At 51.8% G+C, this 14,870-nt stretch overlaps 1 protein-coding gene across 2 annotated transcripts in view; it reads right to left on the reverse strand.

The window, feature by feature from the left end:
- Positions 1-492: 492 nt before the first annotated feature.
- CHST11 (carbohydrate sulfotransferase 11) overlaps positions 493-14,870 on the reverse strand; it is a 241,066-nt gene continuing 226,688 nt past the window's right edge. For both annotated transcript variants that reach the window (XM_054574600.1, XM_054574599.1), the window contains exon 3: positions 493-1,347. In XM_054574600.1, the coding sequence (XP_054430575.1) occupies positions 493-1,347 (855 nt within the window). The remainder of the gene's footprint in view (positions 1,348-14,870) is intronic.

Here is a 14,870-nt window from a genome sequence, read left to right on the forward strand (position 1 = left end):
AAGCATGGTGGTATCAATACACATCACAACGGCTGTTATCACACAGAGAGTCTCTGGGTGGCGAATGAGAACATTCACACCCCCAAATGAGCTATAGCAAGCACAGAATGAAACATAGATTTCTTATGCAGAGACATTAGAATCTTGCTGCCACAAAAGGAAATCTATACAGAGGCTATGTTTAAATAACTATAAATAATATTAATTAGAATTTATGGAATGCACAATTCATGGAACTCACTGGAACACAAGGAAACCTTTGAGACAGTGTTGCAGTATTCATGTCTAAAGACAGGGACACCCACCCTATTCCCCTGCACAGACAGCTGTCCTTCCCTACTAAGGATTTTAAATAATTCTCACTATGCTGCTCGCAGCATCATCCCCAAAGAAATATTAATTTACAAAATAACCCAATATTCATATAATTCTTTTGACAAATAAAAATCTTAAATTAAAAAGCACGATTCTCTCCCGCACCCCCCACCCCCTTTATTCCAATTTCAGGTAGCTTGGCACTGAGTAATTGAACATTAAAAAATCGAGTTTGTAGACTTCGTACAGCTGCGTTTGGTGCTCTGAGCTGATGTTCTGGAAGAACTCTGTGGTCATTTCGTCAGTAGTTCTTGTGGACTTGGCATAGGTGGGGAACTTCAGGTAGCTGCCCACTCCCGCCAGCTGCAGGACGTAATTAGAATCCTCCTCCAGCGTCTCGTACTTGCCCACGAGGTCATAGTGGATGTGGCATGGGTGGCAGAGGGAGTAGACAGTCTGCCAGTGTTCGTTGAAGGGCTCCTCACGCTGGGTGTGCGGGTCAATGAGATAGGCCACGAACTCCTCGAACTTGACGTCGTCGCCTTTGCGCAGGGCCTCCTGGGTGGCGTTCTTCCGCTGGCGCTTGATGATCTTGGTGCCGTAGCGCTTGTGGAAGGACGTGTTGTACTTCTGGGTGAACTTGTTGCGGTAGGCCGACACCAGCCTCTCGAAGGGCTCCCGGACGAACAGGAACTTCATGTAGCTTTTCAAGCGGTGGTTGATTTCTGGGATGCTGTACTGGTTCAGGGTCTTCAGGTTGGCGGAGACGTGCGCCTCGTTGGCCGGGATCTCCATGGGGTCGCTGTACTTCCCCCGCCCCGTCAGGACCATCATGAGCCGCTTCCAGTTGGTGCAGGCCACCTTGGGCACGTAGCAGTAGATGAGCTCGTGGTCCTCATCCACCACCAGGTGTTTCAGGTCGTTGGGCGTCAGCACGCGCCGCTTGCGGCTCATGGCGCTGTTGGCCCGGCAGGTGTCTGTGACCTGGTCCCGCCTCATCTGGTGCAGGACCGCGGTGTTGGAGAGCTCCAGCTGTGGAGGGGACACAAGAGGAGTAAGAATTCAATACTTAGGGATATTTCCACTTGGTCACATTCATAACCAGGATGGCCAATGCAGGCCACCAAGGCAGCAACGGGCCACTAAGTGGCCTAAATCTCCGTTTCTGATTCTCCCTTAGCCAGTTCTGCTCTCTGTTCCCCTGTCCGCCCTTTGTAGAATAATATAATGATCAACGCAACCACTTATCTGCCACCTTCCGCATGACTGGACTGGTGTTTCACTAGAGCTACAAATATACAGTTTTCCTTTTCTCTGTACAACAAATTTGAACCATTGTTGATTTATTTAACAATACCAGTACCTGCCATTATGTCAGGCAACATGCTGCCAAGGCACTGGGGATGTAGTAATAAAACATACAATGAGGTTCCTACCCTTATGGAGCTTCCAGTCTTTTTGGGAAGAAACTGGAAAGTGAGGCTCAGAGAGGTTAAGCTACCAGCTTGAGATCACACAGTGAGCAATAGACTGAGTCAGTATTCAACCCAGGTCTGCCTGGCAAACAAAGCTACCCACTTTCCACTCTTCCCCGACGCCTAGCACCTCATCGTCTTGAGTGAAGTAGAAAGAAAGGCTGGAGGTCCGGCATTTGGTTGCTCTATTTTAATGCAAGGGGAACCGTTTTCTCTGCAAGCCTGTCATTGTGGACATCTGTTGCTTTTTGCTCCCTCTGGTACTAGTGTCTCAATTTTCCCCTGGGAATCTGTCCTCCATTCTCAGTTCCCTTTTCTCTCAGGGTGCTGAGCGGTGAGAACGGCGCCTGGAGCCTGGGGACAGGGAGGAGGGCTGCCATGCGGGGAGAGCTGGACTGGGAGCGAAGGGTACAGAGCAGAAGGACAGAGGGATGTATTCCTGGTGACATCATCTGAATACCTAGGTCCATATGTTGTTGAAACCAGACCCCCCGCCACCCTCCACCTCCTGGGCTTTGGTTACATTAGTTACTACATTTGCTTTGGTGCATAAGGCAGTTTGAGCCTGGATTATATCATTTGCAACCAAAATGTGTGGGTGTTTGCACGCACTGGCTTTGAGCTTTTCGTCTCTGCTGTGTTCATCTATCCATTCAAATGTGTGCGGATCTCACAGTGCACAAGGCACTCTGTTCGGCTCTGTGGGAGATACAACCTTTTCCTAAAGGGCTCATGGTCTAGGAGGTGCGCTGGCAACCTCCACTGGGAAGATGTGTGTGCACCTCTTAATTCCAGGAGCAAACGTTTCTCCCCAAAGGCCGTTCACTTCCAGCGTGAACCAGTTCTCACAAACCACCGAGAACAGGAAACAGGAGACCACGCCAGCTTGGTGTGCCTGCATCTTGGTCTCCAACACCCACACGTTCACGGGGTAGAGACATCCAATTGTCTCAGGCCAGCCCTAGGTCATGGAATTCAATTAATGTTTGTTTTGAATAGGAAAACTGACTTTTGAATTTCCTGTCTTCTTAGCAGAGTACTCATCGCCTTTAGAGGAATATTCATGCCATTTAAAACAATAACAGCAACACACCGTCCTAAAGAAAGTAGAAGGACCAGGAAGGAAAACGGGCCCATCAATTTTGCCCATGTGAATCGCTATGGACGGTTCTGAAGGCAATAAATTACTAAATGAGCAGAGAAACAAGGGGATCCCGCCACCCCCCACCCCCCAGCCCCTGCTTTCTTTTCCAGCTCTTTTCAGTTGGAGACAATTCTCTGGCCTTCCCAATCCCCAGAGAGGTAGCATGTCACTTAATACTGCATTCAGGACCACAAAGGCATGACAAATGGGAACGATACCACAGTATCACTTTACGTCCAATTGCAGAGGCAGAACATAACTCAGCGGGGCTTTGAAATGTGGTATTTGAGGTTTCGTTCCCTTCCGTTTCCTCCTTTCCCGTGGCACCTGAGGTGGCAGATGGCACACCTGTGGCAATGAGGTGCACGCGATCTCCCCCCTGCCCCCGACAGGACCCTGGGCCATGGCTCAAGAGAATCAGCATGTTCTCAGTCGTGAGGCACAGCCGGGCCCCTTGTCGGTGGGAGATGCTCATCTGGGCCTCTAAGTGTTGAATGTTTTTTAACAAACCATTTTAATTTTTTTTTAAATTTTAACTTTTTATTTTAAAATCGTTTCAGACCAGTGTTGATTTAACTTATTATAAAAGTAGGCATACGTGTTCCCAAACGAATGTCAACACTGGAATGAACGACAGGAACCTGAGGGACGCTGCTGTGTTACTGGGACTGAAGCCCCGCATGCAACATGTCGGCTGCTCGCTGTCGGGTCTGGGTAGATTCCTTGCCACGTGCTGTTCCTCTGCGACGCGTGAGGACTCCATTTCCCCATCCCTTTCTCGTTTCTAGCTTCTGTTCCATTATAGGACCTTTACTTGGTACAAACTCATCATTTATCTGTTTTTGTCTCTGCCCATTATTAATGAGCCCAAGACAATAGAAATGGCTGTGCACTAGTGCCACCAAGACCATCAGTGATCACAGGCACCGTGGTTTCACCTAGAAGGACTAGAAAGGTTACCAGAGGTGGCCGTGACAATAGAGAAATGCTTTATTTTCAGAAGATTATCATCAAAATAAATATACAAAATGTATACAGTTCTCATAGAGAACTCCAGATCGCTGAGAGTTACTCCTGGAGATCCCTGAGCCTTGGTTTAAGAAACCTGGTTAAGGGGAGCCCTGAACAGGTGAGAGGGAAAGAGTCATTCCTTGCCATCCTGCCAGAATGGGGTGGGACAGATTTCTGGAAGCAGCCCAAGCTGTTCCAGAAATCTTCATGTTTGTTATTAGGACCAAAAGTATGTAAGAAATCACAGGGAAACAGCGATTTCTAATCTTAAAAAAAAAAAAGCAAATCTGGTTGTGTCACTTCCACACCGGTCCCCAAGCAGGGCTCACAGGAGCTTTTGTGACAGTAACAACTCTTTAGCAATGAACGAGTTCCCTAAATATTTATTAGGGGACTATCCAAGGGACCCACAGCAATGGGACAACAGGAAGACAAGAGCGTGAAGAGAACCCGCTCAGGAAGAGCAGTGTCCTCCCTTGCCACTGGAAGAGAGCCCGTCTTTTCCAGCCATGTTTTATCAATGTCACAAAGCAGAGGTTTGTTGATCTGATAACTATCCAAGAGCTGTGAGATCAATCTCTTTCTCCTTTCACTCCTTTTCTCTTTTTCTTTCTCAAAGTTATTTGAAGCGACTGGAACAGAGGACATATGTGCAGTATACAATTGAAATAGGAAAAAAGCAAATATACTAATTCCAAAGGATGTGATTAAGGATCTCCCTCAGTTGTGAGCTTCCTAGTAGCAGGGGCAAAAAGGGACATGTGATTAAATTTTGGTTTTGTGCTCGGAAAGGAGAAACATTCCAAATGCTTGGGGGAAAGAATGAACAAGATTTTAAGCAACTCAGAAATTTTGGTCAGGGAGGGAGATCCTTGGATTCCATTTGCTTATGATGGAATATTCAGAGGGTTGCTTGCCCCAGCTGACTGAGCACCAATGTTATGATTTACTACCACCGAAAGTCCACAGAACATTCCAGCATTTATAGAATACTTTCATATATACCATCTCATAAAGAACATACTGGAACTTCTCCGGAACCTACTAAAAGGTGGCTTACATTTTTAATAGACCAGTCCATACTTCCAAACACATATCATTTTGGGAGGACTCACTACTGCCAAGCATTAATACCTCATGTTGGTGTTTCTCAAACGTCAGACAATGTGGACGTCACCTGGAGGGTTTGCTAAGACACAGTTTGCTGGGTGTCACCCTGAGTTTCTGATTCAGTAGGTCAGGGATAGGGCCTGTCAATTTGCATTTCTAGCAAGTTCCCAAGTGTGCCAGTTTGCTCGGGCTACCAGGACAAAATGTCACACACAATGGGTGGCTTGAATAGCGGAAACGGATTCTCCCGTAGTTCTGAAGGTGCGGGCAGGGTTGGCCCGTGCCCGTGCCCACGTTCGTGCTGCCTCTTCCTGTGGCTGTCCCTCTGCACACATTTGTGCCTGGTGTCTCTTCCTCTTCTTATAAGGACACTGGTCCTACTGGATTAGGGCCTACCCAATCGGACTTAATCACCTCTTTAAAAATTCTTTTTTTCTTTTATTGATGAGAGAGAGAGGGAAAGGGAAGGAGAGAGAGAGGGAGAGAAACATCGATCAGCCACCTCCTGCAGGCACCCTGATGGGAGACTGAACCCTCAACCTAGCCACGTGCCCTGGCTGGAAACTGCACCAGCGACTCTTTGGTTTGCAGGACAACGCCCAACCAACTGAGCCACACCAGCGATGGCTAATCACCCCTTTAAAGACCATGACTCCAAGTCCAGTTACATTCAAGGATACTGGGGGATGGGACTTCAACATATGAATGTAGGGTTGCGAGGAGCCCATCCCACCAGGTAAGGCTGATGCTGCTGGTCCGGGGACCACGTTTGGAAAACCACAGCATTACGCTATGAGGAAATGACTGTAATGTAACCTCCCTCACCTATTCATAGCTATTCTTGATTACAGAACATGGAACCCAGGTTTGTCGTCTGCTGCCAAGAGCCTCTTAGATCTGCCTCCTCTTCCAGCCTCGACTCCTTCCACCTCCCTTTCATCTCCCAAAAGTATAAATTAGGTCAGAGCAAGGGCTGATTCTAGGAAACTGTGAACACGCTGCAGGCTCTGGGCTGTGTCCTGCCTTCTCGTTTAGATGTCTATTTTTAATTTGGACACTTTAAAAAGGCATCTATAATTAGTTTAAGTACAAAAGTTAGGGAACTGTTTAGAAATGTCTTTCAAACTTCACTGTGTTTCATCTTAAAAGGGCAGAAAGCTGGTTTCCCTTAAATTAAAACATCTTCTGTGGTGTTTACAATTTCTCTGACACAAGAACCCAAATGGGAGGAGGAGCAGCCTCCTCAGAAAAAAGTGGAAACCCAGAGAAAAAGGTAAATTTGGAGGCATCAAGTGAGGGAGGAGTGGCGAAAGCTGCCATTAACATTCCATAGTGAACCCAGCCTCAGTTTCTCCACTTGAAAACCCTTATGCAAAAGCCCTCCCTCAGTTGCATGGTTGACATCCTGTCAATTTTAGGATTGGGCAGGGGGAGCAGAACCCGATGGCCTGATTTGCTGTAATTCTGTTACATTTCTTTCTGGTGCAGATACTCCTAAAGTGTCACCAAAATGGCAAGTCACGAGGAATCGCTGGTGAAACCACACCCACGGCAGTAAGAGGCCCACAGCAGCCGTAAGTGCACCAGCTACCATTTACTGACTGCGTTCTGGCCACTGTTCCTCCCACTGTAGAACATCATTAGCACTCTAAATAGCACTAGGTCCCCCAATTCATGGATGGGAACACTGAGGGGCAGGGAGAAGAAGTAACTCGCTCGAGATCAGGGAGCTAGAGACTGGGGCTGGGTCCAAATCCAGACAGCCCGTGCTCTGAGACTAAGCCCTGTACATGGCCTGCAGCCCCCCGGGGCCCGCAGGCCCACCTGGGAGTCACCGGCTCCAGGGCAGCCACTGGAATCATGGGTCTCAACCCCGGCGGCTCACTGGGATCACAGGGAGCTTTCCCACAGTGAGGCCTGGGCCTGCCTCAGAGACCTGACCGGCTTGCTCTGAGTTGCTCAGCTCGCACGGGATTCCAAAGCTGCCCAGGTGGGGACCACGGCCTTAGCGGCTCCAATGCCAGAAGCTAAAAACTAAAGCACAGACTGGCCTTGAGCAATGACCTGCATGTGATCTTAGGCAAGTTTCACTTCCTTGGTCCTCAGATTTAAAGGAAGGGGCTTTCTACTCAGTAGGGCCAAAAGTCAAAGGTCTAGAGGGCCACGTTCTCAGATGTCTTTGGGTGTGTCCACAGGCAACCCCTGGGAATTACAGCGGTTCCTTGTGCTTAAAAGAATGCTTACAAGAACTTTAAGAATGCTTAAAATAAACTTTCATGTTTAGAAAAGAAAGGAGAAAAATACTGAGCCTTTAAAGAAGTAGCCTGGTCTGAACCTGCTGCAAAACTTAAAGGGTCCAGGAAAGAAGTGATTCCATGTTCACTGTCATGAGCATGGCCAGGGAAACTGGCTTCTTAGGATCTGAACTTGTCACCAGGGAAACCGCCTGTTCGATTGCAAGGATGGAATCTCTGCGGGAGCTTTTCCTACCTTCCCAAAGCAAACAGAATGAAAAGATGCAAGGGATGGGAAGTATTCTGAGCTGTGGAAGGGAGGCTGGGGTGCAGGAGAGGCTGGGGGATCTGGAGCTGGGCACTGACGAGGCTCCGCAGACAAGGCGAGCTAGGGCTCTGAGCCGCGTTTTCGCCGTGGGAGCTCTATGGGCAGAAACAAGCGGGTGGAGGGTTCCTTTAGGCTTGTGGTCAAGGGACTTCTTTTGTAGGCAGGGTTTACATTTGGTGATCTTGGTTAGGGACACAAACTCAAGTACCCTCTGGAGGCAGCCAGGAGTCCCTGGGCCACGTGAAGGTGGGGAGATACCACTTAAATCTCACCCATGCAATCATGAGGGAATGGGGTCCTGGCACGGCAAGGTCTTTTAATTTCTGGAGAGAGGCCAGCAAACCAGATTGTACGTGTAATCTCTGCATTCTTAAGTGTTAGCTACAATTAAAAAACATTTTTAAAAAATGGTGTGGGCCAAACCACACTTGTTGGGGCTGGGTCTGCCGGCGGGCCACCAGCGGGCCCCCTCCCCAGGCCTGGGAAGGCAGGGCAGAGGGAGGGGCCCCTGGGAGCCTGCAGCCCAGCGCCTCGCTCAGTTGCAGGGAGGGACCCTGGGTGGAATTGGGCGGATGACTGGAGTTCCAGGATGCCACCAGGAGAGCTAACAGTCAGCAGTAGTTCCTGGGAGACCCCAGTGGAACCTCGCTCTTTCCATCCCCTTCCCCGCTTCAGCCTCCTTTGTAATACTTGCCTCCTTCCAACATTTTACATGCTTACTCTCTGTGTCTCTGCCTTCTAGAACGTAAACTCTGATAGGGCGGGCAGTGTCCCTTTTTTGTTCACTCCTGTATCCCCATTGCCAGGCACATCCTAGACATTTCGGGCTTTGTTGAATGCATGAAGGCGTGCGGGAATGAATGACTTGGGGTGGCAGCTGGCAGGGATTTTGAAGGCCACCCAATGGCTGATGGGGCTGTGTGGGCTTCCGGGGGCCTACCCCTGCGGCCCCACCCTGTCTTCTCACAGAGGGTTTCTGGCACCATCCTGCAGCTGTGCAAGGGAGCTCAGCCTCAGCCCGGCGGCCAGCGGCCGAGAGAGAGGCAGCCGGGCTCTGGATGCTGGTGGCAAGGGGCTCGGGGTGGCTGCGGCAGCCTTCGATGAGGGGAGAAGCTGGTAACAGGAGTAGGGGAATCGTGAGAGAAGGTGCTGGCGCCAAGGGCTGGCCCGGGAGGGTTTGGCGTGGGGGTGCGCGCTGCCAGGGCTCCCTCTCAGCCCAGCCAGGTGCAGCGAGAAGGCCTCTTTTCACCTCAGATCAGCTGTTTGGGCTTCCGGAGGCCTCAGCAGGGTGCGGAAGGGGCACAGGAATAGCAATGGGGTGGCTGCCAAGTTGGACTGGCTTCCGATCAATGGTGGCCCAGAACAGCGACAATGGTGGGGAAGGGCCGCCGCTCCAGCACTGCTCGAGAGGTGGGACTTCCTGGGAAGTCGGAGGGCGGGCAGAATGTGCACCTGCTGACTGATGCTGACCGCTGGCTGGCGGGAGGGCAGGGAGGAGGGTTCCACTGCGCAGCCTCACGGCAGGTGGAGAGCGCCCCACCCCGATGAGCTGCCCACAGGGCAATGCTTTTCGGGGCAGGGTGTTAGGACTTCCCCCAGCTTCTCCATCAGCTCTCTCCCTCCTCGGACCAACTGGCTCTGGGGACTCTCTTCCTGATTCTCTTCCCAGACTCACCAGAATGTTCTACCAATCAGGTTTTGTCCAGAAAACCAGTCAGTCTTAGTTTCAGTCTTAGTTTCCCCATCTGTAAAGTGGGGACACTAATAGTGTCTACTCCTCTGGGTGGTTTTGAGGATTCAATGAGAGCCCATAAGGAAGGCACCAGTGTGGCACTTGGCACAGTAATTTATCGCTGCAAATGTTAGAGGGTTGCTTCATAAGTGGCCGGCAGTACAGGGAGCACATTGCTCCGCCTCATAGCAATTCTCAATCTTTCGTGTATGTAAGACTCACAGTGGGTGTTTGGTAAAATGTCAATTCCTAACTATGTGGATTCCTGAGAAATTCTGATTCGGTGGGTCTGGTTGTCCCAGGCACCTGCTCTGGACCACTGCCCCAGAGTGACTCTGCAAGGCTGGTGGTCCTGCATCACCTTTTGAGAACTGCTGATGGAGTGCTGTTTTTACACGTGTGGGTTCGCAGTTAACATCAAGCATATTTGTCACCTGTGCAAAACCCGTGGCTTTGGTGAGTCAACATCTCACTGACATAGGAGACGGATAGAACCAAGTGGAGGCAACTTGGATCGGCAGCCGTTTAAGTAAATTCGTGGTCTAAAGAGCAACTTCCAGGACGTGGAGAGATTAGCTCTTAATATGTATCAGCAGACTGTCCAGTATGTGTGGAATTTCAAAGTGAGCTATGGATTGAGAAACACCCCAAAAGGTCAACTGACTTCTTAATAGCGTCGCATGTTTTAACACTATCTCATTTCCCTACTGTTCAAATGGTACATGTGAGCCACTCTCTTGGGTTTTCGTTCTGCATGTTGTGTGTTTCCTCCTGTCACAAACAGGGGACGCTGCGCCAGCTCTGCAGATGAGGCCCCCCCCCCGCCCCCCGCCCAGGAGGCGGCTGCTCTTCCCCCAGCACAACCACCAACACGCCCGGGGCCCCAGCGGAGCCATTTCCACCGCCGTGACCGCTCTGTCTCCAGCTGCTCCACCCTCGTCATAGTTGTATCACCGCGAACGATGTGAGTTTATCTCGTTTCCCTCCTCCAGGATATCGGGACAGGTCCTGGGCATCTCTGTATCCCGACTGCCAGGCACTCAGTGCCCAGTACTTGCAGGACTTAGAAAAGGATGAATAGCTTTGTGCCTGCACATTAACCCCTTTCAGGTACTAAGGCTTCTTTTGGTCTGTCTCAGTCACTTCGTTGTCTTTTCCCACTCCCACAGACGGCCCACTTCCACGTACAATCATCGAGGGCTAAGGGGCCGACGCAGCTAAATTCACCTGCTGTTTACGGAGAAACTACGGACCCGGGCTGCTTCGCAAGTCACGCCTGGGGACACACAGATACACCTGACAGACCACACATGATGTCGTGGACTGTGACCTGGGGCCCAGAGATGAGTGAGACAACCTCAAGTAGTTAATGACATCAGAGGTGCCCATACCCTCAGTCCACAGAGCTTTCCAGGGTTTCACACCCTGGGGTCCTTGGAACACTGAGCTTACGGTTGGTAAACACCGTCGCGATCATCGGATACCGTGTTCTGATGTCTAGAGGGCAACACTGAGGCCCAGAGATGGGAGCTCTCCTGCCCCGTCCAGGGGCTGCCGACCCAGGCCCGGGACCCCGCTGTCCGTGCTCTCGTTGGGACAGCTGCAGCGCATCGTGAAAGGGGCAGTTTTCTCATTCCGTCCACCCAGCAGCCCCCGTCGATGGCACAGACGCGGGGCAGGGACGGGGGAGGGGTGGGCTAGCCCCTCGCTGTGGGGTGCGCAAACATCGCTGTGAGGTGTAGAAAACATCTTTGCTATCTTCTACCAGCCTAAGGGGAGCATTTTGGTGACACATGTGTGGAGGAGCCATGATCAGTGGAAATCCTGAAACAGCCACTTTTGGTGACTTCTTTCATACCGAGACGGGGACTGGGACACGGAGCACCTCGGCCCTGCCGCCATGCTGGCTTGATTGGGAAACTCATTAAAAGCGAAGCAAGAACTGGGGAGAGTCTTGGCAATTTTATTTTTTAAAAAGAATAGTGACCCTGTTTGGGGCACGTAGAAGGAAGTAAATGGATCGATTTCAGGACCTAGTTTTTATAGAAAAATCAGTGTCTTGCCCATCCCATTAAATAGATACGGAACATATATTGAGAGCATTTGATTTCTTACCCTGCCTAGGAAGTCCAGGATTCTGCTGAGCTGACACAAGGGTCGGAGGTCAGATGCTGGAGTCACGCAGACACATCTGGACATGAATCCTGACAAGACCCTGGACTAGCCACGAGGCCCGGTGACCGTCATTTCCACCCTCCTACCCTCAGTTTCCTCGTCGGTAAGGTGGGGGTTGATAGCAGCACATAGGTCACAGGCTGGCATGAGGCTTTTTAGGGATAAAGGCTGCAAAGAACTAAGCAGATCCTTGCCCTGACCGGTGTAGCGCAGGGGATTGAGTGTCATCCCACAAACCGCAGGGTCACCGGTTCAATTCTCAGTCAGGACACTGCATGGGTTCCAGGACTGACCAGCCTCCGTAAAGCCCCACCTTGGCCAGCTCAGGGCAGAGCCAAGCGCTCAGTGGCGCTCACGCTGCACGTGGGTGCCCAGCCATCCATCCATGTGGGTGTCCCGGGACGCCCCTGATGAGGGCCCCACCTGCTTCTCTGGGCTCTGCCACAGCTCAGTCAGCCCAGGTGCTCTTCAAACAGGCCAGAATCCAGAAGGGCGGGGCATTCTCTCTGAGTTTTACAGAACCTTCTAACCAGAAACATCTGGAAATACAGGGGACTAAGTTGGATGCCGCGGGGCGAAGCTCCAGCTCAGCTCAGCCCAGCTGGGTGGCATTTGCCATATGAGCTTGTGAGTCACTGGCCTCTGCCCAGCAGCCTCCTCTGCAAAATGGCTCTGCCTCCCTGCTGCCTTCCCTCCCTGCTGCCTTCCCTCCCTCCCTCCTTGTCTCCCTCTCTTCCAGAGAACATAGCACTTTCAGCTCCTCAGCAGGTGTGCACGTCCTGCCCTTCCACGTGGGGTGCTCTTTCCCTAGACCTTCCAGGGACACAGGACAACTGTTTCGTAGGGAGGACCTTGGGGAAGGTGGAAATCACGGTCTCACCTTCCTGCTGGTCATCACCCCGTAGTGTCCCACAGGAACCTCAAACTCCAAATATCTGAAAGTGGTTGTCACCCGCCTCTTCCCATGCCCTTGCCTCTGGGCATGGCACTGCCGTCTGCCCAGGTGCCTGGACCTCAGCTCCTGGGCACACCCCACAACACCTCTGGCCTAGGACCCCTCCAGACAGGACGATCCCTAAACCCGGCTTTGATTTCATCACTCCTGCACTTTATTAAGCCACCATGAGTCTCTACCACCTTCCACGGGGAGCTCAGACTCCTGAGCTTGGCACGCAGGCCTTGTGTGCACCCCAGTCCCATCCTTCAACGGTTCTGTGCAGCGCTGCCTGGTCGCCGTGCCCGGCTGTGGGGGTGTCTCCAGAGGTGTGGCATTTCCTTGCATCTAAGGGACATGTGCAGGCCTACGCCTTCTGTCTCAAAGGCTCCTCCTCACTCTCTCTCGACTTGCCACTCTCTTCCTGCCCGTGCCCGTGGGCTTTCTGGCCTCCTTTTACACCCTGCTTCCTCCAAAACGATGATCCCTGTTCTGCTCGGATCAGTCAGGCGCCCCCTTTCTGGCGCCCCCCCGCCCCCGGGGCCTGGGCTTACTTCGCCTGCAGCCCACGGTGTTACCGTTACCATTGCTGTTGCTATGGCTAAACCCCAAATGGGCTTGAACTGCACGGGTCCATAACACGCATATTTTTTCAATACACACTCTAAATGTATTTTTTCTTCCTTACAATTTTCTTAGTAACATTTTCTTTTCTCTAGCTTATTTTATTGTACACATAAGTATATAACATACACAACACACGTTAACCAACTGTGCTATTGGTATGGCTTCCAGTCAGCAGCAGGCAAAAGTTATACATGGATTTTCACTATGTTGGGAGACGGCACCCCTAACCCCCATGTTGTGCAAGGGTCAACCGCACTATTAACAGCCCAGCCACCAGCACCACCAGGAGACCCAACTTTTTTTTGAGCGCTATGGGCCAAGCATTGTTCTAAGTTCTTATTGTGTAATCACACATCCAATCCGTGGGGTGAATCAGGGTGGAATGAGAGGGGGCCCTCACCCTGTCCCCGGCAGAATAAGAAATGTGGGACCAGAGTACTGCCGTCCACCGTATCTCCTCCACCCACGTCCATACTCGGACCAGGAGGAACAGGCGGGTGCTTAGGTTCCAATCCTGGGTTCCAATCCTGCCCCTTGTTTGCTGATGACCTCGGACAAGTCAACCTCTCTGGGCCTCAGTTTCCAAATCTGTGAAATGGGCCTGGCGTAGGAGGGAAATGAACGTCATCCGTCATGTGCCCACAGAGGACCTGGACCTGGAGGCCTCAAGGAAGAACCTTGTTCCTGGTGTGGCCAGAAGGCACTCAGATCCTGAGACTAACCAGCCTCTTCCTTATGGATTTTGGGGCTGATGTTCCTCAAGCAGTCAGGCATCTCCAGCTGCCTTCACATAAAACTTTAAAAACAGTAATGAAAACATCCACTTCCAGAGAGAAGTGTGAGGTCATCCACCCCTTCGCCCACTCCTTCCGGAGGCAGCACTCACCAGGTGCCTCTGGGCGAACTGCTCTGCGGGAAGGAGCTGTCCCTCCCTGAGGTCACCGGGCGCGGGCACAGGGAGAGCCCTGCCGAGCTCCCGGAGGAGCTGGGCCTGGCCACGGTTGCAGAGGGCCGACAGCGAAGGGCGTGGGCACAGACCACGTTCCCGGGAGGCCCCACCTGCACCAAGGTGGGCTACCAGCGCAGCCACTGGGCAGCCCATCAGAAAGCTCAATCACCCCGGCTGGCTTTCCAAAGAAACCCCTTCCTCATCCCGCCCCAAAGCCACCTCCTCCTAACGTCAAGTGTCAAATGCAGAGGTCCCTTCCTCAAGCCAGTGCAGAGAAGAGCCAATCTCCCTCTGCTGAATCCCGGCCCTCCTGCCTCATTAGCTGTGTGACCTTGGGCAAGTTTCTTTACCTCTCTCTGCCCCAGCTTCCTCTCCTGTAAGGTGGGAATAGCAGAGAGCAGACCTCACGGACTATGGAGAGCACGTGGAAGAATGCCCAACACACTGCATGTGCTAAAGAGTTAGCTGTCACTACTGCAAAGGGACCCTGGCTCAGGGGTTCAGTCCTGCTCGGCGGGCAGGTGCAGGGGTGCAGGGCGGGGCACTGACGAACTCGCTGGGCTTGAGGGGGGCCCCAGAATCAGCCAAGGTCCTTTCGACGTCCCCTCGTTCTTCCACCCCACTGAGGAATCTTGGATCTACCTGGAGATCTTCTCCCTGTGGGATCTGGACACCTTACATCAAACAGAATTCCAAGTCTGGCTTCATGCCCTCTCCCCCTACATGCGAGATACTTCTCACCAACACCATCTTCTAAAGAGCCCAATGGCAGCACAGCCTTGTGGGAAGGGCGGACACCCTGGAGGCACGAGAGGGAAGGGAACTAACATTTCAGA

The sequence above is a fragment of the Pteronotus mesoamericanus genome, unplaced genomic scaffold (genome assembly GCF_021234165.1).
Source record: "Pteronotus mesoamericanus isolate MK-2021 breed Mesoamerican mustached bat unplaced genomic scaffold, CSHL_Meso_final contig_263, whole genome shotgun sequence".
In the NCBI taxonomy this organism is placed as follows: domain Eukaryota; kingdom Metazoa; phylum Chordata; class Mammalia; order Chiroptera; family Mormoopidae; genus Pteronotus; species Pteronotus mesoamericanus.